Raw genomic sequence first — 26,757 nt, 5'->3', positions numbered from 1 at the left:
ATATACATAATCCCTCTCTGACATTAGCTGAGGTTAAGCAAACAGGACATGGAGACTGGGGAAAGAAGCCCCGGCTTCTCTCTCTCTCTCTCTTTTTTTTTGGGGGGGGGGGACAGGCTTGCACTATGCAGTTCAGGTTGGCCTTGAACTCACTTTGCAGCCCAGGCTGGCCTCAAACTCACAGCCATCCTCCTGTCTCAGCCTCCTGAGTGCTGGGATTACAAAGTAAATTCTTTCTTGACAGCTTGACTATGGCCTGAGACCACCAGACTGTAAATTCAGATGCAAAGTCCTTATTTAAAAATCACATCCTGTCCTCTGTGGGTGAAGAACACAAGGACTGGGCCCTGGGCAAAGTGCCGGACCAGGGAGGGCTCCTCTGCTACCTTGTGCCTTCCTCTTGGGGTCCTTCACCCCTCAGCAGCTGATCTTTCAGAAAATAGGTTCCTACTTCCATCCCCCACACCTGCTGTGGACTGTCATCTCTTAACTTAGGAAGTTAAAAAGTTGTTGGCTTTGCGAAACCCAGAGTCAGCAGTGAGGTGGGGGAGCTGAGAACCCTTACACCCCACTCCGGCCTCCCTCCCTCTCATGGAACCCTATCCCCCAGGCTCAGGGCCACCTCTCAGTCCCCAGCCCCCAGGTGGGAGGATGCAAGCCCTGACCCAAAGGCTGGTGCATCACTCACCCATAGGAGCGGCCTCGTGTGCACCACTGCCACAAACACAGACAAGTCTTGACCACAATCTCTCCCCGGGCCATTTCGTCTAACAAGGAACCGACATTTTCTAGCAAACTGGGTCATTCTTTCAGAGGCTTACGGCTGAAATAGGGGCACCCTGGGGATGGAAGCAAGATAGAAAAGGGGTTTGTGGCCGCTTCGAGAGCTCCAGGCCGAGTGTTGCTTCTGCTTTGAGACAGCCGCTCTCCAGCCCTGACCCCTAGAGAGGACATGTGCCCGAGGCAGAGGCCACCATGTTTCAGACTCTTCTCTGAAATGCTACAGCCACACGACAGGAGGTCAGTAAGGCCTCCCTGCTGCCTGGTGGACACCAGACCGAGGACAGGACTCCTGCACAGCCACCAGCCCTCTTCACTCCTCCAAGGGCATGCTCGGTTTCACTGTGTCACACTGGTGGTGCGAGGTGCCCGGTATCACTGTCACCCTTCCTACACAGACGCCTGGCTGTGTGGGGCAGCCCTGGGTGAGCCAGGGAGAAGCTGCAGCCTGGTTGGCTCCTTCCCCTGGTCTGAGCACCATCTCCCTTCATCCTTCCCAGACCCCGCAGGGTGGCCTTTGATGAAGCCTTTGCTCTCCTGGTGGCCGGCTGTCTGCCACCTCCGCAGCCCCACACAGGGGGACATGCCAACCTGCCTGATGGCTCCTGCAACGGAAGCTTTCTCCATACACCATCCAGGAAGCAGGGGCCTCGACCCAAAATGAACCCCCAAAACCAAGGGTGCCTTTTTTCAAAAGGTCGTCTACTACCACTGCAGTGTAAAAGCATTTCCTCCCAGGTTCTAGGTCAGGCCATGGTCCAGAGGGCTCCTTTCTGGGTCTGCACTTAGAAAAAGGCACCCACAGGTTTTTCACAGGCTGTGCCTACTCAGCCATCAACAAGAAGTGGGGGCCTTGTTTGTGGCTGATGCTTTAACCCCAATCCCCAACAGTACCCTAGGATCCTGCTTCTGCTGCCTGTGGGCCAGGAATTCAGAGGATCACCAAAGGTCAGGCCTTGAGCACTCCCTTCTCACAGTGGGACAGTGAGGTAAGAGGGAAGGAAGGGGTTACTTGCTTCCTGGACAAAGAATCTCAGAACACCAGAAGGACCCGAGAGAACCCTCCAGCCTGCTGATGTCCCACTACATGCATGTCCCTAAGCATCTTCCAAATCAAGAGAGCAGTGCACACATATGCGTGCACACACACGTGTGCACACACACACATATACAGCATAGTGCTCTTAAATTTCTAGTTCTCAGGAATCTAGAAACCTGCATTTGGGTCTCCAGAAGCTGCACATCTATCTAGCATCCTCCCTCTGGTTAAGGACACAATCCTGAACTGCTGCTCTCTCCCAGCCTCTCTCCAAGAAGCACAGGGGGCACAGCTAGGAAGGGTCCATTAGGGGAGAGAAGACTAAGCAGGGTCCCCACTCATGACCATGAGGACCATGACCTGATGCAGAGGGGAGTTGGGTTCCCCACCCCAGTCCTGGGCCACGGCCCACTGGAGCATCTGGCCACCTTATAAATTGTTCAGGTGCCTCAGACACAAAGAAGTCTGCTTGGAGATTTTCAGAATCACATGCAGTCTCATAGTCTTCAGGCATTTGTTGAGTGACAACTAAGTGCAGGACACAGGATGTGAAAAAAAAGGCCTGACACAACACTAAAGACACAACACTAAAGGGGTTTTGGTTTCTCTAAAGCTGCTAAGTATAAAAATGGATTCATAGCACAATGACAGGGCTTCCTCAAAGCCCTTAACAGGACAGTGTGCAGCTCTGGGCCACCAAGGACTGTGGCGGGCACACAGCCACAGAAGACACGTGTCCAGGCCTCAGGGTCCCCCAATTCTGTCCCTATCAGAAGAACCACATCACCAAGAGGGCACCTTCAGGGTGGATCAACACTAGAAAATTCATGATGTTTGCATCTTTAGCTGCATTCTTGGGAAGAAGCAAGTGCAACTTCCTGGCTCTCGGTGTAAACAGCAGGTTCAGGGTAACAGCTACATTGACCGAAAGTTCTAGAATTGGTCATCAGATCAGCACTAAATAACTTAAAGCATGATGACTCGTGGCCGCCACTCCAGTTAGGGGGCCTCTCTGGGTCCCTGCACTCACATCATGGCCCTTCTAAGCACAGAAGTCCCCCTAAGTCGCTAGAGTGGCCAGACCCCAAGGGTGGGGTCCTGCATGAAGCCCCCATCGTGTCCTGGCCCCCTCCCTCCTCTCCTCATTGCTGCCTGTCTAGTTCTTCTGGTTTGTCACTGTCCTGGTGATACAAACTCAGGAGATGACTCACTCATAGTGACAAGAGGAATGGTGGAAAGTGTCGGACGGAAGGAGCCATGATTGTCACTTATTTGTCATCTATTTATCTCTGTCCAGGCCCTATGCTGGGAGGCGATGCGGTCAGCTCAGAGTCCTGCCTGCAAAATGGAGCCCGTAGAGAGTGTTGGGGGGCGGAATTCAAATGGCCTCCCTCAAACAACCAGGAAAGACCAATACCTGGCAGGATTCTATTCTGATTTCTGAATCTCTGGGGTTAAAATATAGGTGCCCTAGTGATTACTAAACAGGGACCCAGGACCAGGACAAGAAGCCATAGCATAGGGCACTCTGGAACCCCTGCACTCCCAGCTGCCTCTCAGGGCAGGTAGTGGGATTTCTGGAGGCCTGGGACCCCAGGTATGCACTGGCACTGGGAGAGCAGAATCTCTGTTGGGGCTAGAGGAAGCTGTGGGTGTTCAGGCTGAATGGCAGCCAGGACCCCTCAGAGCATCAACCTCAGAAAGCAAGGGAGCCCAGGTCAAAGGGCAAAGCTGAAGTGGTGAACTCCAGCCCTAAATCCCCACCCCTTGGAAGACACTCCCCCCGCCCAACTCCTTGATTGGAGCCTAGAATGGCTGAGGGGCTCCTTGGCAGGACTCCCAAGCCAAGGAGACTAGAGGTCCACACTTTTGGGTCTCTATTTCTTCATTTAAATTAACGCAATAGGTCTGCTCTTGTGATGAGCAGATGGGGTGCCTGCCAGGTCCCCCTGAAACCCAGAAGCTGCAGCTCGAGTGGGTAGGAGGAGAAGGAGTCCTCAGCTGACTCCTCCGCAGTTTGGCACCTGTCCCCTGAAGCGCTGGCCCTTCGATCTCAGCCTCACCAGAGCCATTCTCTCCCCTGCTCTCTCCAATTCACCTGCAGTCTGTCAGCAAATCCTGCAGCTCTACCATCTCCAGCCTCCACTGCCCGCCCAATATTGGCCATTCCTGGTAACCACAAGGGCTCCCGCAGGTGTCTCTGTTTCTGTCTCTACTTACTATCTGTCAACTCCCTGTACAAATGCAAATCCTGGCCCTGGCCAGCTAGTGCAGTCACCACAGCCTTTCCAGCCCTACAGGTCCCACCATTTTCTGTCCCGTCTCCCTGGTCTCATTGCTTCCTTAGCCAACTGCACCCCCATCCTTGCTTTTGCTCCCTTGAGTCCTTCTGGCCTCTGATAAATGCCCTTTCCCACAGGGACCTCCTTCAACTGCCTGTGCAGGGTACCCTCTGGGTGCCCAACACCCCTACCCTGACCTTTGTCTGTTCTCCAGGGATGCATCAGTGGCAAGTAGGCAGGGTCCTGCTTTAATGCTGGGCCCTTGTGCCCCACAGTGCTTGTTGATGAATGCATAGTCCTGAAGGGTGGGGGGGGGGGAGTGCTGGTGCCCAGAATACCAGGCAACCTGCCTGTATTTTCTCTCCCCAGCCAATAAGAAATAGAGTTGGCTGCAAAGAGCCTCAGCCGCCTACTCCAGGGCCAGCACTCCAGTGACCTCATCCTGGCCCCGTGGAGGTGTGATAGGAGAGCCCACCTAGCTACCAGAGCTGCAAGACTGCAAGGAGGGGGCTCTGGAACCACAGGGTCACGAACACACTCCGACCAGCACTGAGGACCCAGCGCCGGCCCCTGTGCTCTGCAGGGCCTAGGGTGGTCAGAGGTGTAGGAAGGGAAGAGCATTTGATTGCTTCTCCTCTCAGCTTCTGGGCATTGCAGTAATGAGAGGCTCCAGGAACCTGTCTAATCCAAAAGGTGTTCTAAAATAGTGCAGAGTTTTAGCAGCAAACCAAGACTCACAGAGCACTTAGGATGTACCAGGCGCTGCTCCAAGCAGGCCTGAGATGGTGTGTTAACCCTGCCTGCTGACTCACCCAGCCCACATAACAAACCTGTGAAGGAGGTGCTACCATGACCAGGCAGAGGCCAGCTCAACTGCTCAGGGTAACATGACAAAAGGAGGGGTCACACCCGACAAAAGATCACAAAGATTATAATAACTATTAAGGGTTTCGCCAGGGCAAGATGCGGAATTCTTTCTATAAATTTAATCCTTAATACAACATGTCAGGCGGAGATACTATTATTGACTCTCATTTTATAGAAAAGTAAACTAAGGTGCACAGTGATTAAATAACTAGCCCAGTAATGAACAAAGGCAAGGGAAGTGTAGGTCAGGCTGGGTCATTCCTGGGGAAAATAGGAAGCTGGGAAGATCAGGGCCCAGCCTCTCTCACCTTCCCTTCCTTCCTGGAACCCCCTCCTTTCTGGCTCCACCCAGCAACCTGAGTGGGGGGGGGACGTCCCCCTGGGAATTCCCAGTTCCTCCCACCGGATGGCATTTGTCATTGCAGAGATCTCTTCCAAGGAAAAGCTTCCAGTCACCGGGTTTCCAGCTGAGAGTTAGAAAGTTAGAAAGGGTGGAGAGAGGCGTCTGGAGCGCCTCAGGGCCCCTGCAAGCCACTCCCAGTGTCCCATTCTTGTCTAGGGGCTGCACAAGATCTGCCCAAGGATCAGCCCAACTCTCGTGCTTTGCAGGGCAGAGACCCGGTTGCAGAGCTTGGCCAGGGAGCAACAGAGTGTCCATCGTGAGACAGACCCAGGGCTTTTAAACAGAAAACCAGGGAAGGGCTCCCTGAGACGTGCCCATCAGCTGAGGCACTCGGAAAGATTCCCAGAAGCTCTCTCAGGAATGCGCCCGGAAGCTGGCTTCTTCTCAACCCTAACGCTTCCAGGGACGCCCCCTGGGCCAGGCAGGGATCTTCACAGATCGAAGCGCTGAGCAGCTTGAGAGCTCGGGTCAATGGGGGACAGAAAACTAGACACTAGCAATCCGTTTAGGAAGCCGGCTTCCACACCGTTCAGCTTCACGCTATCCAAATTGCGTCCTCGCCCCGGGGGACCACGAACAGCCCAGCGCTCTGGATCCTCTCAGAGCACCAGGTTCGGCAAAGGCCGGGTCGAAGGTTACAGTCCGGGGCCAGGCCAATGGAATGGGGGAGGAGACCCAGGCGGGCCTGGGTCCAGAGAAGAGGGTCCGTTGTCGGGTTCGGGACGCCTGCGAGTTGCTGGACCTCGGGTTCCTCAACCCACACCCGGCCGAGCCTTGGACTCAGGCAGTGCTGAAGGTCGGCGGGTCCGGGACCGCGCGTGCTCCCATCCAAAATTCAAGCCAGGAAGGAACCAGAAGAAGGAGCCAGGTCTACACAGGCACCCTGGCTCCGACAGGTAGAGACGCTCTCCCTGGACACCCCGCTGCCCAGACGCGGAAAGTGTGCGCTGGTTTTCCAAGGAGCAAAGTCGGGCTTAAAAGTTTCTCCAAATCATAGATCGCTGCAGAGACCCAGGGCCGCCCCCTTCCCGCAGAACTCAGGTCCAGCCTTGGCCGTGGCTGGACTTGTGGTTGCAGTCAGCCTGACCCTCCCTTTCCCCGAGGTCCAGAAGCCGGAGACCCTCCCGGAGCTCCGAGGGCTCCGGGAGACCGAGGCGTGCAGTAGCCGCGCGGGCGCCACGGGAGGGGGCTCCGGCGCCGACTTACCCGGCAGGGTCCCCGCGCGCCGGCGCTCCTGCCCGTCGGATCATGCCGCCGGCGGCTCGGGGTCGCTGCTCCGCGGGACTCAGGCGTGCGGAGCGGCCCGCGGCGCCCAGGGAGCCCGCATGGCGCTGCGGCTGCCCTGGGGAGGGGCCCGGGCGGGCGCCGTCGCCAGCCCCGAGAGCCGAGTGGGGACGCCGCCGAGCGCCGGGCGCTCGCTCCCTGCCACTTCCTGTATCGCCGCGAGCGGGGCTTTCAGGAAGAGGCTGGCCTTGGTGGTCAAGGGGTTTTTTTAATCAAGGGCCATACATATTCTGGCGGCTCGCGGCCCGAGCTCCCCGGGGTACACGGAAGCCCGGCACGGCCCCCGGCAGGGCCCAAGCGCGCGACTTCGGTGCCGCCTCCGCGGGCGGGGGCTCGGGAGAGGGAAACTTAGAGCAAAGTCTCCAGCCTAGCGCGGGAAAGAGGCGCTCTGCGCTCCTGCCAGCCCCAGCTCGGGAGCCAGGTGCGGATGCCCAGAGCTCCTGGGGTGTTCTGGGTTCAGCAGGAAGCCTCGGCCTGGCCCTTCGCCCCAGAGAGCTTAGAAATGCCTCAAGAGGAGCCCAGACCTGAGTCTCTGACAGTGACAGAGTCACATCTCTGACAGGTGACATTCTCTGAGATGTCTCCACTGATGATGACCTCACCACCTAACAAGGCTGTTCCATCAAGTCTGGCATTGAATTCAGGTGTACAGGACACCACACTTAGATGAAAGCAGTGGGTGAAAGCCAGCGGGATCCCACAACCAGGCACCCACAGCAACCCCAGCAGGACGGGAGGCATCTTGTCCAAGTACCCAGGGACTCAGTGGTGCCGTCTGAGCCCACTGCCTGCCTCAGCATGTTTGAAAGTGATTGAGTAGCACTGGTCCCTCTGAGGCCGCCTCAACCAAGGCAGGGTTTCTCTGTTTAGACTCTAGGAGTAGCTGGGGCCACACAGTGCTTTGCTACTGGGGCTGCACTGTGCACTGCAGAGTGCTCGCCACCGTCCTTGGCTTCACCCAATGGTATAACACCTTCATGTCGTAGATAAGGAGACTGGGGCCAAGAGAGAGGAAGTGACCTGACCACAGTCACGCAGCAAGCAGAGGCAGACAGGACCAAAGCCCAGTGCTCTGGTGAATGCACTGCCAGCCCCCTCCACCCTGCATACCTTGGCCAGGCTGCTAGCCCTAGCCCCACATCCCTGTCTTTCCTGGAATTTCCCTCAGTTCAGCCCTTCAGAAGTTAGAGAGGAAAGAATCCCAGTATCTGAGCATACATTAAACGTACCACCTCCTGGTAGGAATGTGAAATGCTGGGCAGCTGCTCTGGGGACTAAGCTGGCAGGTCTTCAAACAGGACATAGTTACTCTATGAGGCAGCAGCTGCATGCCTAGGAATATACCTAAGCGACGTGAAAACACCTCCATACAAAAGCTTGTGTGAAATCCTTCACGTCAGCCTTACTCATAATGGCAAGAGGGGAGGTAACCCAATGTCCCCGAGCTGGTAGGGGATAAACACAATGTGGTATATTCATGCACGCCTGGTCATTCAGCCAGGAAAAGGAGTGGAACCCTCAAGATACACTTGCTGTAAGAGGGATGAACCTTGAAAGCATGCTAAGTTGAAGGCACTAGTCATGAAGAAGCTCATTCCATTTACATGAAGTGTTTGGAACAGACAAATTCACAGAGGCAGAAAGTAACTTGGTGGCTGCCAGGAACCGAGGAGTAGAGAGTGGAGAATGCCTCGTCATACTTACAGGATTTCTTTTGGGGGTGATGAAAATGTTCTAAAATTGATTGTGGTAATCCTTGCACAGCTTTGTGGCTATACTAAAAACCGTTGAATTATACGCTTTAAGTGGGTGAATTGTGGCATGTGAATTGCATCCCAGTAAAGCTATTATTTTAAGAAAACACACAAAAAGCGTGGCCCCCAGGAGGCCACCCTGGCTGCGGCGGCCATACCACTGTAATCCAGATTCCTCCAGATCTCGATTGCTAGGTCATGACCAGGCCCCAGTGACTTCTCTCCTCCAAGGCTAAGGCATCTCAGATCACTTTTCCACCGTTTCCCTTGAGAGGACTGTAGCTTCCTGTTTGAAAAGTGAGCACTGAGGACAGATCCAAGCTGAAATCTAACCTCAAGGCCTTCTAGCTGGGTGGCCTCGGCTGGACCCTTCCCAGAACCTCGCTTGCTCACCTGTGACAGTGTTGAGAACAAGTGAGATGACTAATAGAGCACGATGATTGTCTCTTGCTGTTCCTAAAACATGCCCGCAAGCCATCCCCAGCCCTCCCTGAGCCCGTCTGTGGTCCACCCAACTGCTGTGCCTGGAATGGTCCTTCAGTCCCTTCTAGACTATCTCTGACCAAAAGGAAGCCCTGCCACCACTTCTGACCCCAAAAAGTCTTCCCTCAAGCATCCTGAATCACTCCTGGGGAACAGGACAGGGCCCTCAGAGCTGGGTTCCAGGGGACCAGCCCCAGGCTCCCATCACATCCCCATGGAGTCCCCCTAAAAGCCCCACTGCTCACCTGTTCTGAGAAGCCAGAACTCCTCAGGTGGACACCACATCAAGCCCCATGGTGACCCTGTTACTGACAGCAGACTAAGACAAGACTACCAGGATTCCAGAAATCTGAGCAATTGCTGTCAGCTAAGGCCTCTGCTGAATCCTGACCAGACATAAGGTCTGGCCAATCAGAGCCCTGCATTCACCAGTCACAATGATTGGTTCATGGATGAACATGTGACTCTACTTGACCAATCAGATCTTTCCCTGGGACTGGCTGGTGCTATCAGAAAATACTTCAGTCTCCCTTAAACCCCAAGGTAGATTTAAACTGGGAGATTACAGATTTGGGGCCACTCTATGCCACCATATAGTGTAGTTCTAACTCAGGGATGGAGCCAAGATATAGGAAAGCAATGTGGACAGAGATTCTGCCCTAGGGACCTCCTTTGAGGCTTGGATTCTAACATGCTTATAGACATGTCCACAGTTAGTCCTTAGTTAAAAGCACCAATAACATTCCTTCTTATTTACTTTTCCTTTCTTAAAAATGCAAACTCAGTTGGGCATGGTGGTGCATGCCTATAATTCCAACACTTGGGGTGCTGAGGCAGGAGGATCACTGAGAGTTGAGGCCAGCTCGGACTGTATAGTGAGTTCCAGGCCAGCCTGAAGCATATGTCAAGACCCTGTCTCAAAACACAAGCCAACCAACAGCAAACAAACAAACAGAAATCAGCAGCAAACTCATCTGAGGCAGGCTTCTGTTATTGGTCAGTAGAAGATTTCAGATTCTGCACGGTGACAGCTCCACCCCGCATCTTCCATTCTTTTGTTAGGTTCTTCATCCGCTCCTGGCACCCTCTCGGTCCTCAGAGGTGAGAGCAATAGCCTGGGTCCTAGATAGGAACCCAGGAACTTTTAGGGGGAGGGTCAGTCTGCGGAAAGCCAACTCTGAGCCTCCTGGGAGTGTTTAGGGGCTGTTAGTAAAGAAAAATGGCTCACAACACTGTCTTGTTTTTCAGACCCCCCAAATTTTGCTGAGTTGGAAACGGCATGTCCTGTCAACAGAAGTTTCCCTGCTCTGAAGTGTGTAGGAGCAGGGATTTGAGCCAAGCTGCCAGTGATCAAATCCCTTGCTTTGCCTCTCTGGGGGTCAGTTTGCTCATGTGACAGTTGGGGTAGTCATGGCACCAACCTCATAGTGTGGCTGTGTGTTGATAGTGTTAATGTAGGAAAGGTGCTTTGGACACAGCATACGGTGGGTGGTCAGTATTTATACTGACTGTTATTTATATTATGGTTAATGCCTTCAATAAATCAGTCGGGTTTTCTAGTGGCTTTTCTGATTAGGATAATTCAAAGAGAGTTTAAGAAATGTGTAAGCAGGAACATGCAAGAGAGCATGCCATAGCCCTCAGATTTGTTTCCATCTTGAACCTAGAAGATAAGGAGTACAGTGGCTACCAGATCCAGAAGTAGACAGACCTGTCCTGTAGAAGGACCGCAGTGGAGGAGTGGCACACCTGCTCATGGCCACCCCAAGGGATCCAGCGAGCAAAACAAATGCTCAGGCTCTCTGTGCTCCCTACAGCCCCCTGCAGTAGCCTCCAACTGCCAAACCTGACCGGAAGCAAGTGACATGGTATCCATTGGTCAGCTTATGGGGGTCCACTGGGGTATGGGCGAGGTTAAGCCAAAATGGCAAAGCTATAGAGTGATAGTTGCTGTCTCCAATCCCGTGGCCTCTGGCTGTGAATTGTGAACAAATCCACCAAGACACCAGATATGGGGCCTAAGCCTCTGGGACCCTCCAGCCCAGCTGGTCTGTTGTTAGCTCACTGCCACATAGTAATCCTTGTCAGTGTCCCACTGGACGGAAGTATCAATAGACGAGCCTGAGTTCCTGACTGGTAAAACTGATAAAGTTGGTTTATCAGTTATCAGGTAAAGTTTAGCATAAATTTGGTAAGAACTACAATACAGTTGAATGCTGTTTAGGATACATTGTTTTGCAAAAGTAGATCAGCAGAACTCAGCTCCTCTTCTGTTGTTTCCATCTGCTGACTCCCAACCAGCTCGAATATTTCCATTTCCTGTGACTTTAGAGAAATGGCCATGGGGCGGAGAAAACTCTATTACTACATAATCGGTCTGTGTGGTTATGGTCAGATGGGAGCAAAAATCCCTGTTCCTATTGGACGAGGGTCTGGGATGAGCTGGGATGACCTCTGGCAATAAGCAGCTGCCTCTCTGGTCCCACTGACGGTGGTGTGGCAGGAACAAGGGTCAGACATGCAGGTCACAGCCCCTTGAGCCTGAGGGCCAGGCGGGGGTCTCATCTGACGTACTCATTGGCTTACGTGAACAAGGAGGCCGTGTTGGCCCTACGCTTAGTGGGTGATTGTCTCCCAGATCTTGGGGAGGGGCTGAAACTTCATCAAAACTAAGATACTGTTGGAAAGAAGGAAGAACATGAATACTGATATTAGAAGATAATACTTGGCCAAGCCATTTGTAGAGACACGGCCATAAGCTCGAGACCACACAGGAAGAAACTTGGGATTGATAGATAAGTTCAGTATCTTGATTGTGGTGATGGTTTCAAGGGTATAAGACTACATCAAGCCTTGCCAAATTGTGCACTTATTCTTCTACAATTATTGTACGTCAGTTTTATTTCAAAATAGCAGTTTTAAAAAGTATGTCATCTCCGTAGCCAATGTTGTAAAAAGCATTAAAAAATTCTCAAAACAGTTCTAGTGTTTGTTTTGTTTTTCTTTTTGAGACAGGGTCTCATATGCAGTCCAGGCTGGCCTTGAACTCACTATATGACCAAGCTGGCCTCAGAGTTATGGTGATCCTCCTGCCTCAGCCTCCAGAGTACTGGGATTACAGGCGTACACCACTACGCCTGGCTTCTTCCAGGTTTCTGAAACTGTTATCCAGTTCCACAGCAAAATCACTCATCTCACTGATGAATGGGTGAAGTTCTGACTTAGGTCTTTTTTTTGTTGTTGTTCATTCATATTGTTTAGTGGAAATAAAAATGCATTCACTTCTAACGTTCAAGTCACAGGTTGGTACAGAAAGCAGAGTTTGGCACAGCACCTGCTTGGCAAGCGCAAAGTCATGGGTTCAACGCCTGGTACAAAAAAAAAAAAAACTTGGCAAAAATCAGTGACAACATTCTGTGATTATTTTGTGGAATTTATAGTAGGGGTGTTATGTATTTTGTTAAACAAACAAAGCCATCAGTTATAGGCATAATTCAAGTGGCTCTGACAGCAGGGCCATGGAGGTCGGCAGGAGGGACTCACCCCACGCCCTCCCACCTACTGAAGACCAGGCAGATCAGGGAGGCCAGAAGAGGAATGGCGGGGTGACCCTGCAGGGAGCCTTGAAGACTCAGAGGGACGCTGGCGTGGGCAGGGCCTTGGGCAGTGGTGCAGGTGGCTTCCCGCTTGCTGGGCTGTCCCTCCTCCGCGTTGGCAGCACTGGGAGTGAGCGACCGGAAAGAGACTTTGAAACAGTGACCTCTTGGAAACAAAGCCACATTTTTGACTGGAGGCCGATGATTCAGCATGAGCAGCTCCTCATCGCTCAGCTGGCTGGCCCCCTCCAAGTCAAGCCCGGAAGCCGGGCTGTGCTCTGGGAAGCAGAGTTCCTGCTGGGTGCAGGAAGCTGCGGTCCTACTGTGTGCCAGGGTTGCAGGGCAGGCTCCAGGGACCAGAACACATTGGGTATGATTTGTGCCACCTTCTCCAGGAATTTGTGTTTGGGCAGGCAGTCTATAAGTATGACTCATTCATGTACTGTATGGCTAGAGTGAGGGCCCTTGGGATAGCCGAATAAATATGGAAAAACTATACACACAGTATTAGTTACTATTGGGGGCTGAGGCAAAACAAATGAGCTGCTAATTCAACAACTTTAAATGACAATGACTTTTTATAAATCTCTTATATAACTTTCGTGGGTTAAGACCTTGGGAGTAGCTTACCTGATTGCCTCTGCATCTGGATGACTTAAGAGGCTGCAGCCAAATTGAAGTTAGGCAGTGAATTTGGACTCTGAGAGAAAATCTGTACGCTGAGGAAGGCAGAGCTGAAGCAAAGAGGCTGGGTCCCTGGTATTGTGGGGTGCAGCCCCAGCCCTGAACTAAACTGGGAGGGAGAAATCTATGATCTTTTAGCCACTGCTGATAGGGAATCTCCCGGGACTTGATTTCTACAGAGAAGTACAGGAAGGACTGGGCCAGTGGTATATGCCTTTAAACCCAGGACTCAGGAGGCTGAGGCAGGAGGATTTTTAAAAGAGTTGCCCGTCTCTGCGGGCTCTTTGGTACCTTCCTCCTGCTGTCCTGCCACAGCAGGCAGTTTCGAAGGAGTGTGGCTTCAGTTCAGCTGCTGCTCCTGACAGCAGCCTTGAGCGGGAAGAAGAGACACGATGTCCCTGCCTCAGGCGCACTCACTGGCCTGGCCTGCTGCCTGCCCTTGGACTCAGGTCTGTGGCTGTGACCTCCAGGAAGTGCTCTGCCAGGGGGAGGGGGGCAAGATCCCTTGGTTTTCTTTCTTCCTGTGCCTCCCAGGGCAGACATTCCAGAAAAGGCAGCGGACAGCCTCTCACCTCACCTCCCTGGCCTACGGCCTACTCTACAGGCCCCAGGGCTGAGCCAGAGAGGGAGGAGGAAGCAGCTGCCTCCTCTGAAGATCTCACAGCTTCCAGGGGAGGAGTGGACTGGGAGGAGAGCTTGAAGTGGAGGCTGGAAGGCCCGCTGGGAACCCTAAGGCAGGGCTAGGTGGGAGCTAGCAGTGGGGAGGAGATGGCTGAGCAGCAACGGGGAAGAGGGTGCAAAACAGGTTTCACAGGAGAAGTGAAAAAATCAACAGCTGTTTGGCAGTGCACAGCAGTGATTCTACTGGCTTAGTGAAGTGAAGGAGTAGGTTTGGGGTTGAAGGATGAATCTGACGCTTCCCACAAAATTTTATGAAAATTTTCAAACATACAGAAAAGTTGAAAAAAAGTTATACAATGAGCACTCATACCCACCATTAGCACGCTACCAGGAACTGTTACTAAACTTGCCCTCATCTGCTATCATCCATCCATCGGTGTTTGGATGCATCTCAAAATAAGCCGCGGGCACCAGTCCACTTTACCCTTAACTACTTTTGCAACATTTAGAGTTCAAGTGAGATTTTTTTTCTGATTATGTAAGCATTTCTTTTTGGATTTAGAATTTTTTTTTATTCCATTTACCTGTTAGTATTTAAGTTTTCAGGTATTTGAATAAGCTGTTGAGAACATTTGCCCATTTAAAAAAATCAGATTTGCAGTCATTTAATTTTGCTCATGCTGATTTTGCAAGGATTGAGAGGCAGCTAGCTGGAGAGCCCAGGAGGAGGTTACATATGGGGTGGGATGGCTCTGGAGGGACCCAGAACCTTGGTGCTAGAAGTGTTGATTTGGGGACAAGAGCGGAGGGGCCAGCTGGGTCCGCTTGGGGGGCTGCAAGCCCAGTGTGCTGAGCTGGATGACGGTTCCTGACCATTAGCATCACCTGCAGAGATTCTCTGAGCCATCCTCATGCCCAGGCCAGCTGGCTCTTCTGTGTGGTGGGGTCTGGGCACCTGAGTTTTCCACATCTGAGAGGACTCCAGTGGCAGCCAGGATCAAGAACTACTGGGTAGAATAAAGAGGCTTCAGAATGGAGTGCAGGGAAGGACTCTGATTTATGAAGGAAGTAGAGGAGAGGTCGGAAGATGGAGAGATAAAGACAGAGAGAGGAATGAGAGCACTGGGCCTGGCAATGACTGACATCAAGGGCCCAGAGTGATCACACATTGAGGACGAAGTAGGATGTGAGACCTCACAGGAGAGTGTACCTGAGTGTCAGGGAGCAGCCCATTGGTGGGGACAGAGATGTCAGAACCCGCTCCTGCTCCCCCCTTGCCTCTCCCCTTTGCTCTTCCTGGTAGACATCAGCTAGTAAAGATGAGTGACAAAAATTAAGGAAGGTCTTATTTCTCCAACAGTGGGCCAGCAGACTGCCTGCACCAAGATCCATGGTGGACTTGGAGTTGCTTAGAACCACTCCTATTATCTATCATCTATCTATCTATCTATCTATCTATCTATCTATCTATCTACTTATCTATCTATCTATCATCTATCACCTATCGATCATCTATCTATCAATCTATTTATCTATCCTCTATCTATCCATCAATCTACCATCTTTAGCGTTAGCTTACTTTTGCAATTCTGGGAACCAGATCACACAGAACCCCATCCTCAGTCCTTTTTACTTTCCAAGACAGGCTCTTTGTTAAGTTTCTAATTTGCCAGATATCTGAGTGAAGCCAGGCACTGGCAGCATGGTGGTATGCACCTAACATCCCAGTACTCTTGGAGGCTGAGAGGAGTTACAAAGTTCAAGCTCAGCCTGAACAACTTGGAACTTAGTAATACCTGTATCAAATAAAGAGGGCTGGGAATATAGCTCAGTGGGAAGGATCTGGGTTCAGGATTTGGGAATCCTTCTCGACATACACATAAAAAATGTTCACATGATTCATGCATGTTGAATTGTGGTGGCAGTCAAGCAGTTGGGACTCAGGAAAGTTGACAGATGGAAGAAATTAACCATCACTTCTACCCACCGCCCTTCACTTCCCACGACACCAGAGCCAGTGGCAGAAATCTTCCTGATGACGACAGCTACATAATTTACCAAGTCCAGTGCAAAACACAATGTAGGATCTGCTTAAAGAATCATTAAGACTTTTAAGATGGTGACAGCCATGCTAGGGCCCTTTGAATGTGGGGTGATGTGTAGTGTGACTGTACAGGTCCTCCACCTGTGAAGCTGACCAGGTGGTCACTCATGCTAGTCCACCAGATACAAGTTTCGCTTTGCTTTTTTCATTTCCGACCATTATAATCAAAAGCTCCAATCTCACATCCTTTTTGAAGTTTATTTTTTTCTCAGTATGCAAATAGAAATGGTTTCCAATGGCTGTTATTCCAGTGTAATTTTTTTCCAAAAATACAAACATGTATATGTCTGTGAAAAGGTGAATGGAAGCTCTACAGGGGGCAAGACAGCTTGTGCTCGCTTATTTTATTGACAGTGTACAGATTTTTTGATATATTGCATTACAATACTGACTGCTAGATTTCTCAGGAAAGTTTAGTTCATATTTACTGTAGGTTTTTCTTTACAATAAAAGTAAACTCATGCCAGCGTTTAGGAACCAGTAATATCAATTCATTCCAATTTGATGACAGTTTTTATTGAACTAAGAATCTCATATCACAGAGCATTCACAGTGCAGGAGGCCACAGGTATTGAAAAAATAAATAGCGGCATAAATATATTTATTATTTACAACTTTCTGACCCATTGCTCCTGCTCTGCCTGTCAAAGAGAGAGAACAAAGATGGCGGCACTCGGCCCAACTTGTCAGCAATGTCTTCCAGGGGGCCATGTGTGGACAGCCCCAGAAGCTGGATGGGTTGTTTATAAGGAGGTTCTGGCTGTACCTCAAGAAGATCCAAACACCCTGGAGAAATCTTGCCAGCCTTCCCCTTCACCCTGCTTGGCCCTCGTCTTGGAGATCCTGCCCTGCCCTGGAGCTGGCCCCAGCTGGCCAGCAGCCTCTTTCCTCTCTGGGCAATCAAAGCTCTCTTTGTGTTCAGACATCAGCAACTGCTCCCAGCTGGATGGGAGACACAGGCAGAGGCGCCCTGCCAGGGAATGAGTGCTGTAAACTGGAAGCCCGGTCTTATGCATGAAGCCTCCCCACCCTATGGAATCTCCAGTCACCGTGGCCCAGCCATGATTCTGTCTGCTGGGTTCCCAAATATCCCTAGTGTGAGCCACATGGCAAAACCCAGAGTAGGTTATGGGGGCTCTGGCGCTGAGGGGCCAAGATGCGATGTGAGGCAGGGTCCCCAGGAGCCAGAAGAGTCCACCAGAACATTGGGGAAACAGCAGCCTGGCTCACAGCCAAGTCACCCTCAGAAGGAGGAAAGGCCTCTTCCTGTTGGAAGGCAACTCTACTGTGGTCTGGGACCCTCCCTTTGTATATAAACCCTGATTATTCTGAAACATGCATCTAGAAAATCAAAAGTTTCATGGTCCTTCTCTTTAAAAAAATTGTTTTCCAGTGAGCAGATGCAAAGGTTACGTGCTTTCTGCAGGACTGAGGGTTCCGTTGGCCTTGTAAATGGAAAAATCCCAACTAACATGGTGCATAAGGAGCAACTGTTTGGATTCTGGCAGCAGAGTGGGAATAGGTGTGGGCAGACCTGTCAATGGGCTTTTAACGAAGGAACAGTCACACCCCAGCTCGGGGACTGTAACGGACAGAAAAGCCACATAGACAAGGCCTTGACCTTCACACAGGCAGTGTGTGTTTTCACCTCTTAGAGACGCATCCCACAGCCCCCTCTCCTGTGCCAGGGCATTCAGGCTGTAAGACAGAAAGTTCCTAGCTCCTGCTAAGAAGCAAGAGGAAGACACACAACCTGAAAAACTAGAGACTGACACCATACGAGTTGCAGGGTATCTTAATAACACACAGGCAAACGATGACACAAAGCAGGGCTTGTGTTCTTAGCAGTGTGCGCCTGTAAATGTTTGACGATTCAGCAAAGACAAATGCAACCTGGAAGCCATTTGCCATTGAAATTTTTTTAACTCCTCCTAAAACATTCAAAGCTCTAAAATCACTCATATGGCTTGCCTGCAAAGACAGCTCCCATGTGTGGAAGAATGGGAATAAAGAACCCTTCTCTAATTTGTAAATAGACATCCACTTGCTCACCCTAGGGCAAGAGTGGCTCCCCGATGTAGTCCACCTCAGGTGTCTGGAACACACCTGCTAACTGTCTACAGGGAAGGCTGACTCCATGGGAATTGCTGGGGAGCAGTAGGGAGCCCGTGGGAGATATCTGAGATGTGGAGGCCACGCAGTGTCCACTGTGCACTGGAGACGCTGGAGCTCTCGGACTTCTCAGCTTCTCAGCTGCTGACCTCCAGGGGGAAACTTTAAAAAGTAGAACAGGATCCCACTGTTCTAGTATCTTAGCCCCATGAGCCCACTGCACATTCGGGGAGGGAGGGAGCGAGTGGAAAGCAGCCTCGGCCTGGCTCTGGGCTCCTCGTCTGCCTTTCCCAGGGGGAAAAGAATGGGCCTCTCCTGGTCCCTCCTGCCCATGATCCTCCCCCCGCATTAAGGCAAAGGAGAGGCCATAAGATTCAAGGCCTGGAGACAGCCAGGTACAGGGCAAGGATGTACCGATACTGTTCCAAGGCCACCTGCTGGGGTTCCAGCGCTCTCAGGTGTAGCAGCAGCTGTGATCAGGCTTCGAGGCCTCACCAGCAAGGAAGAGCAGGTGCACAAGGAGAGGGCAGCCCAGGATGGGGGTTTTTGGGTCAGGATCTTTAGGGCTGCCCTTGAGTGAGATGCAAATCTCACCTGGTTCAACCTGGCTGTGGGGAGGTCTGTGCCTTTACAGTGCTGGGTTGGCAAAAGCTGGGAACAGCCAGAGAAAAGCAAGAGGTTACCCTCACAAGGGAGGAGGGGAATGAGCAGGCGAAAGTCACAAGGGCAGCCAGGTCTGTGCACAAAGCAGAGACACAGGAGATAGGCAGACGAGCACAAGGGACAGCAGACTAGAGACTGAGTTCCAGGAAGGATGGGGCCGGGGAGGGGATGAGGCTGACCTGCCCACAGTGCTCTTGACTTTCAGGCTCTCAGGGCAGCTGACCCAGAATGATCCCCAGGGCCAGGATCCCAAGACACTGCACCCCATCCACACCAGAGTGCTCAGGCTGGGGAGGGTAAGTTCCCAATCTTTTGAGGTGGGGACCACCTGCTCCTGTTTTATAGACATTCGCCATCAGAGTGCAGTGCTTCATTCTGACTTTCTGCCTCCCTCTGGAAGAGTTACATGCAGTTTTTTAAAAACTATTTTTGTAGCAGAAGTAATTACCCCTTGCTAATGAGCTAATTAGCTGTGGGCATAAAATAAAGGAAGTAATCCTGCATAATGGTGAAAGCATTGTTTTAAAAAGTGAAGACTTAAGTTATCTGGACCTTTGCAGACTTTTTTTTTTAAATCAGTACTGGGGATCGAACTCACAACCGCCTGCTTGCAAGGCAGGTGCTTATGCTGCTGAGCTAAATCCCCAAGACTTAAATTATCAAGGAAGTCTTTAAAGTCACGATGGAAAAACATTTAGTTAAAAACAGAATTTTTTGACTATACTGTACATATAGTTTCCTGGATATAATAAATGCATAGAGCCTTAAGGAAGTTACATTGGCACATTGAAGTCCAAAGGAAACTAGCCAAGAGGAATACACTACATTATTAAAAATATAATTTTTTTAAACCTCTAACTGCAACTGCAGTATACTTTACAATCTCAAATGGATTCCACAGAAGAAGATGAGAGTAATTGGGAAATATTCTCTGAAAGTTATACAAGGATTTCAGAGAATTAAAAACCAGCAGGAAATTCTTCAGAGGCCATGTGACCTATGCCTTGTCATAACTAAAAGGAGGTTTTGGTCTTTTGCAGGAAAAAACAGGAAGCTCAGAGGAGGACATCTCCTTCTCTAGGAGATGACCTGGAGAACCAGCAGCCAATTAGGTGTTTGATGAGGTTTTACCCCAGACAAGGGCAAAGGCTTGGCCCTGAATAGCCACACCCGACCCCAGGCTGGACAACCGAGTGCCCTGGCTGAGCTGGGAGGGTGCTGGGCTGATGCCTGGCCCAGGTCTGCTACTCACTGGCCAGTAACTAGAACCACTTGACCTCTCCAAGACTAAACTGGTTATTAAATGGAATAATCCCTACTTGTATCACAGCTGTTAGGAGAATCAAAATGGAAACAGAAGAATTCAGAACTTGCATGAGTCTGTGAAACAGAGGGGTGTGTGTGTGTGTGTGTGTGTGTGTGTGTGTGTGTGTGTGTGCCAGGTGACCGAAGCTCTCAGCATACATAGTGATCCCCAGTGGCTCTGAAACCCTGCACAACTACAATTTATCCCAATGCATCTATGGGCTCCTTCCCTTCCTGCTTAGCTCATTTCTTAGGAAAATCACTCATTTCAATTTGAAGATTGCTGAGCCCCATATCCAGCAAGAAGGTCTAAAAGTAACCCTTGACTTGGTGCAGCTACTAATACTGATGTGAACCCCGAAGAGAAGCTGGGAATGGGAATGAGGTTCCATGGTGGGTTCATGCTGACAGGAACTTAAGGGACACAAGCTTGCATACTTCCTCCTTTGGAAATTCCAGAGGCCTTAAAGGGCATAGTTAGAAATTCCAATGTGGGTGATGAGTCCCACATCTCAGGAAGGGATTAACTGCAGGATTTAAACTCATCATTACCAGTTTAAAGCAATTTCTGGTGAATCATTCAAATCCTTTCTTCTCACATCATTATGGGTCAGTCCCATGCCTTCTTTTGTGCAAAATATCTCAATATTAAAAGTGCTTCGCATCTGATAGACTTTTGCAATAGAAACATTAAAAAAATAAAAAAACACTCTATATAAAATTAATTTGTGCTTTCCTTTTAGAACCCAAGAATGGTTTATGTTCATAAATCTTTAAATATATATATTTTAGAGCTATGAAGAAGCTAAATATTGTTTCATATTTTCTATCTTGTTTAAATCAACCCCCACCCCCACTTTCATGTGTAGCAAACTATAAGGTTCAAGAAACTTAGCTCTAAACATGCTAAAATATGGTTTTCATACTTGCCTTCAGCTAACCAGAGAGCAATTTGGTGTGTTTCAGGAAATCTTTCTTCTTGTCATGAGCCATCGCTTCTGCAATTTGTTGGGCATATAAACAATTGGGTCTCTCCGCAGGTGATTTGGAAATTAGAGCAATAACAAGAAACAACATGCTTGGAGGGACAGTGTGTTGCATCATACAGAAGGTCTGGAATGTCTAGCCGTAAACGTTACAGTTTACCCTACCGTGTCTCTGAGTTAGCACCTGATTCCATGGTGGTCTTTCACCTCTTTCTAAATTCCAAACCAGAAGTCTTAGAGTCAAAGCAGGATGATACACAAAGGATTCACTTTTTGCAAGGGTTACCTTTTTGGTCCCATCATGATCCTTTTGTGTGGAATGATGTTTTTCAAGTATGATGATCTATATGATGTTTTATTTTTAGTATTTCATTGCTTGTTCTCTGAATGCATCAATAAAAAGGATAATAAGAGTATTTTGTTTGTGTTTCTCTCTTCTGCTGGGGAAAAAAAGTTTCCATTCTTCCAATTATTTTTTTCCAGAAAAAGGAGCGGAAAGTCAGCCATCCTGGTCTCAAACCCCCAGCAGGCTGATGCCTTGCCTCCTCCAAACCTCAAGAGCTGCCAGCTGGTACCATGTGCTGCCTAAGGGGCTCACCCTGTGACCCAGAGAGGTCACTTGAGAGCAACTGCTCTGTTTTGCATTGGCCCCAGGAGACCTCGCACTCACTGACTGCCTCATGTCAAGGCTGTGCAGGTGACAGAAAGAAAACTGCACGCGGAGGCCCTCTGACTACAGTGTGCGAGAAACAAAGAGACACACAGCCCTGGGGCTGGCAGCTCAGGGGTCTGCGGAGCTGCTCGGCTCAAATGAACCCCCAAACCTGCCTCGAGTGGGGCAGGATTCCAGGAGGCACGGACGCCCAGCAGCTGGCCTGTGACTACACAAAGACCACAATGGCCCTTCCTTCCAGCTCATGAAGAACAGACGGTGGCTGCCCAGGCAGGACAGACCTGTGGTGGGGAAGGAGAGAGAGAAGAGGTCACCAGTGTCACAGGTGGCTGAAACAGCTCCCGGGGCGGCAGCTCCTCTTATTCGTCTTCTTGACACATGGGCAAGTTGACGAAGGTGAAGACGTTAAACTCTATCATTATGGAGAAGCACAGGAAGACGGCGTAGAGGACAAGCACATAGATGCCCAGCTTCCGGTCCAGCCGCCATTTGTTGAGGTGGATGCCAAGGACCTGGGAGGAGAGAGCATGAGAGCTGGGCTTGGGGCCAGCAAACAAGGGCTTTGGGGCTAAAAATGAACATGTGTGTTAACAACCCTAGAACTTTCTGCAGAATGTGAACAAGAATGAATGGGCCCCACCACGCTTATCTTCAGGTTGACCAGAATCAGCCCCAAATATGTAGACTTGACTACATCAGGGTACGTTCCTGGGAGGTTCTACTGATCCCAGGACACTCAAGGGCCACTGACCCTCCCCGGGCAGAGAGGTCACTTCTCAGGTGCACATGTCCCAGGCCTTCTCTAGGGTTGAACGGCTTTTGTCCTTTGCATCAGAGTATTGTGGTCTTTTTCACTGAGCAAATTATGCAAGGCTCCTATAAGCCACTCTTGGCAAACTGCATCTTGGATTGTCCTTTTCTGTGCATATTTTGGGAGAAGAGGGCACACTCCTACTAGCACTTGGGAGAGTGGACACTGGACCAGGTACCAAGAAGAAAAGAAGCGGAATTCCCTTCCCCTGTTAATATCCTCTCTGCTCAGTGGTCGTGAGTTCTCCTGGCAAAACTGTGTTTAGCTTTGCCCCTCCCTGACAGAAGCACATGACGGAGAGGTGTCTGGAGTCATGCATGGGATGGGGCAGAACTGGACACCAAGCAGCACGCATGAGGGTTCTAATTTTGAAGCCCAAAGACTCACAGTGAGAGCGACGGAGCCCAGTAACAGCACCACGGAATACACCAGACCCCGGCTGTTGATTTTCACCTGGAAAATTAAACACACGCATGCGAATCTTGGGGCAGCTTCACCAATCTACTCTGAAAGCCCAGTGTGTTCTGGTTTGCTCATCTCCTTGTCAGGTAAATATGGAGGCCTCAGGTAAACATGGGGCTGTGGGGGATCAGGACAATGTGGGTGCCAGTCCAGACTCTGCTCATCTGAGGACCTGGCCTAGAACAGGGACAGATGCTGGACAGCACTGAGCAAACCTTAGAAAACAGTCTCCTACCTGGAAACACCCTTAGGTTACCCAGAGAGCTGTCAAAGAAAGAGGGCAGAACTAGGCAAATGCCACTATTTTCTATAACATGCAACTTTCCTACTTCCTTATGCAGTAAAAGGAACTTACCGTGGATCCATAATTAATAACCATGGTCTGCAGGCCCCACGGGACGCCGAGTCCCACTAGGATGTCAAACACGTTGCTTCCTATGGTGTTAGAGACTGCCATGTCTCCAAGGCCTGGGGGGACAATCAACACATCTCTTTCACCAAGAGCGGGCCACTGAAAACCAACGTTCTGTCTTATAACTGTTTATCAATGCGGTTGCTTAGAAAGCGATTCCATCTTCACAACTCTGCATTTCTAAGATCACTTTCTGAGGTCGGAGATCTATGCCCTTCATGAAACCTCAAGGGCCCTCTTATTGTGAGTCTCAGAATTCAATGTGCAAGTCCTGGAGTTCTGTACTGCTGTAAGATGTGACCATATTTGGAGGCAGAGCCTCTAACAAGGCAGAGGGTAAGGATGAGATCATTAGGGTAAGCCTTATCCAATCGGTGTCCTTGTGAAAAGGAGAAATTTAGACACAGACAGCCCACAAGAGGAGTCCCAGTGAGGATGAAAACAGCCAAGGAGATGGTCAGGAGAGGGCCTGGGAAGGCTTTTCCCTCTCAGCCTTAGAAACAGCCAGCCCTGCCTACTGCACCTTGACCCTGGACTTCTGACCTGCAGAACTGTGAGATGACACATCTGTGCTGCATGCCACCGAGCATGCAGTCAGGACAACCTCAGTGAATGAATCAGGTTCGTCAGCTCACATTTTCTGAGGCAGCACCATGAGCTTGGCCCGGTTTCATCCTCCTACTTACACCAAAGGGGATGGTGACATGATCCTCAGGCCGAAGGTGATCAAAGGCACACAGATTGCAAATGGCTCGGTCTCAGGACACCTGGCCCAGGATCATATATACCCAGCCACATTGCGTATTTGTGCTGAGGTAACAGCACCCACGGCGTTGGCTGAGATAACAGGGCATCAGATCTTATGGTCCGATGGTTGTGGAAGGGTAAACTATCTTCCTTCAGCCAGACTGGAGACATCTCAGGGGCTTTGGCTATGCCACCATTCTTCTGGTTCCTACCTAACCACCCAGCATCAAGTTAGCCACACCAGAGGAAGACCTCGATCCCTTGAGAGTATTAGAAAGTAGACAGCGAAGCTGTCCTCACCAGTCTTACGACGGCTGAGTCTGTCCCACTTGAAATGCCTGTCCTCAGCTGCACACACACAGCCCATCACATCACCCATCACATCACCCTGGTAGCTGTAAAGCTGAGGATCGCTCCAGCCAGCCTTGGAGACAAGCGGCTCCTCTCTGTCTGCACCTGTCCTGCTTGCGTGCCAGGCTACCTCCTCCTCCCGCCCTGTCCTTGTTGCTGTTGTTTGCTGAGCCTGGCACACAAACTTCCAAGTTGGACTGACACCCTCCTCCCTGCCTGCCCCAGGTGCTTTGCGGACAACGGCACACTCTCCGCAGCTTGGTCCCTTGAGCTGTCAGCTCCCTGGGAACAGCCTTTCCAGGGTCCAGTCTGGTAAAACATGGCAACAAGTAGTAATGCTCGGGAGCTGCTACTGTCCCCTGGTGGGAGCTCAGGGTGAGAAAATAAAGATGGCTGAGGGCGGACAGAGGAAACGAGCTTCTCAGGCTAGCAGACTCCCCGTACTGCACAGGCAGCCACGGGGCTGTGTGGCCCACGGAGGACTCAGGGCAGTGACTCACACTTCTGTGAGTGTACAGATCATTCAGGGGTCCAGTTAACTTGCAGATGCCGATTCAGTGCGGCCAAGGCAGGGCCTGAGAGTCCGTTTCTCACACGTGCCCAGTTCAGCGCCACCTGGGCCACACTGTGAACTGGGAGCCTGCAGGGAGCCTGGGGCCGGCACGCATGGTCTCCTGCTCTGTGCAATGGTCTCTGAGCAGAGTTTCTGAGCCCTTTGTTGTAAAGAAACTGTCTAATTCTAATCATGTCTGTTGGACTCTCTATCAGCCACATCGGTGTCACCCTTATGCCCGCTTACACCCTCATCCCAGCTTCATCTCTCGACACCCACAAACCCCCTCGGCCACTGTGAGATCGTGTCCTGTCCTTTGCTCCTAAAAGAGACTTCACTGACCTTACTGGGGCCCCTCAAGCCTTATGCTTCTTGCATCACGACCTTCCCCCTCACTAGCTGTTTGAACTATACACTTTTTTGTCCTTCTGGCCAGCCACTGTGTGCCCCTAGTCGAGGATGAACTCATCACCTGTGTGCCGCTGGGGCTGGTGTAACTGACCCCATCTGAGTTCATGCTGCTGAACACCAGACAGGCCCTCAGCACACACTGGCTTTCCCCTCACTCACTGTACTGGGAGGAAGAGCCCTCAAGTCATGTCTGCCCAGAACCTGTGACAGTGACTTTATTTGGAAATAGGGTCTTTGCAGATGTCAACACATTAAGATAAAGTCACACTGGGTGGAAGAGATGACAGGCAGAGACTGGAATGGCGGTCAGCTTTGGGAACCAGGAAGAGGCCAGGAGGTTCCTCCTCTTTCCCTGCAGGAGAGGCCCCGCCCACACCTTGCTTTCAGAGCTGGGAAGTAAATTTAAGTTGCTCTAAGCCACCTAGTGGTCATGGTTGCTCCAAGAAATCAACACACTCCTCCAAGGTTACCCAATTAAACCCCATTCTCTGAAAGGCACCTGCCTACCACTCAACATCCGCACGGGCACGGGCTTCCCCACCCTAGACCTCCAGATGCTGTTCTTCCTGGAAGATCTGTGGCAGTCCGTGCTGTGATGCCACCTCACTGGCAGAAAAGCAGCCCAGAGTCACGGCCAGACTGACCCTTCATAGCTCCTGCTCTGCCTTCAGAGACTGTAAATTACCACTCATGCTGTTCCACCGGGCCATTTAATAAACCCCCGTGAAAACAAAGCAAAGGATGCTGTATCTTCCAGCCATTAGAAGAAGAATGGGGGAATGGCTGGATTTATAAGCAGCTCTTTTTGCTTTTCTGAGACAGGGAGATATTTGCTACTTGAAGTCTGGGCTTGGGCTCTGTTCAATCTCAGGACACGTTCATTTTTAGACAATCACCCAAGAAAAGGATTCCAAAGATCTAGAAAGGTTCATCTCATGTTGGTCGTGTTTTCATCACAGATGGAATCTAACCCATGGCGCTTTAGACTCATGATCTCCCTCATGGCAGACTTCACAACCTGGTCACCGAGTTTAGCTGGGGAAGATACAGGGTCAGCAGGCTGACGCCAATGGCTGTGCAGACCAGGGCAAGATCCATACCTTGTCTGGCCACGATCAAGCTGGCCATGCAGTCTGGAACACTCGTGCCCGCGGCCAGGAAAGTGATACCCATGATGACATCGGGGATCCCCAGTGTGTACCCGATGATAGTCACCTGCAGGAGAGAGGGGTGGGCGGCACGAACTGACAGTGGAACTCCTGGGGGCTTTCCTTACCCTGTGTGCCCTTCACTTGAATGTGGTACCCAAGAAAAAAAAATCTGGAATATGACTTTTTTTTCCTCTGGTGACATGAGTAATATGGGTTTATTAAA

General features: G+C 50.8%; 2 protein-coding genes across 6 annotated transcripts in view; both read right to left on the bottom strand.

The window, feature by feature from the left end:
- Rin3 (Ras and Rab interactor 3) overlaps positions 1-8,473 on the bottom strand; it is a 114,830-nt gene extending 106,357 nt beyond the window's left edge. The window contains exon 1 of one of the 3 annotated variants that reach the window (XR_010044811.1): positions 6,578-8,473. Coding sequence is in view for 2 of the 3 variants with exons in the window: in XM_063240903.1 (XP_063096973.1) it covers positions 6,578-6,621 (44 nt within the window). In the remaining variant the exon portion in view is untranslated. The remainder of the gene's footprint in view (positions 1-6,577) is intronic. The other 2 variants (XM_063240903.1, XM_063240902.1) reach the window with 2 other exon arrangements.
- A 7,608-nt stretch (positions 8,474-16,081) lies between these two features.
- Positions 16,082-26,757, bottom strand: part of Slc24a4 (solute carrier family 24 member 4) — a 154,100-nt gene continuing 143,424 nt past the window's right edge. For all 3 annotated transcript variants that reach the window (XM_063241431.1, XM_023561884.2, XM_023561883.2), the window contains 4 exons: positions 26,484-26,598; positions 23,265-23,377; positions 22,835-22,900; positions 16,082-22,148 (listed from right to left, as the gene is read on the bottom strand). In XM_063241431.1, coding sequence (XP_063097501.1) covers positions 21,996-22,148; positions 22,835-22,900; positions 23,265-23,377; positions 26,484-26,598 — 447 coding nt within the window. In that variant the 3' untranslated portion in view covers positions 16,082-21,995. The remainder of the gene's footprint in view (positions 22,149-22,834; positions 22,901-23,264; positions 23,378-26,483; positions 26,599-26,757) is intronic.

The sequence above is a fragment of the Cavia porcellus genome, unplaced genomic scaffold (genome assembly GCF_034190915.1).
Source record: "Cavia porcellus strain 051 isolate PalLab524CR breed Dunkin Hartley unplaced genomic scaffold, mCavPor4.1 scaffold_31, whole genome shotgun sequence".
Classification (NCBI taxonomy): Eukaryota; Metazoa; Chordata; class Mammalia; order Rodentia; family Caviidae; genus Cavia; species Cavia porcellus.
Note: the sequence above shows the minus strand (reverse complement) of the source record. Positions and strands in the feature narration are given on the sequence as shown.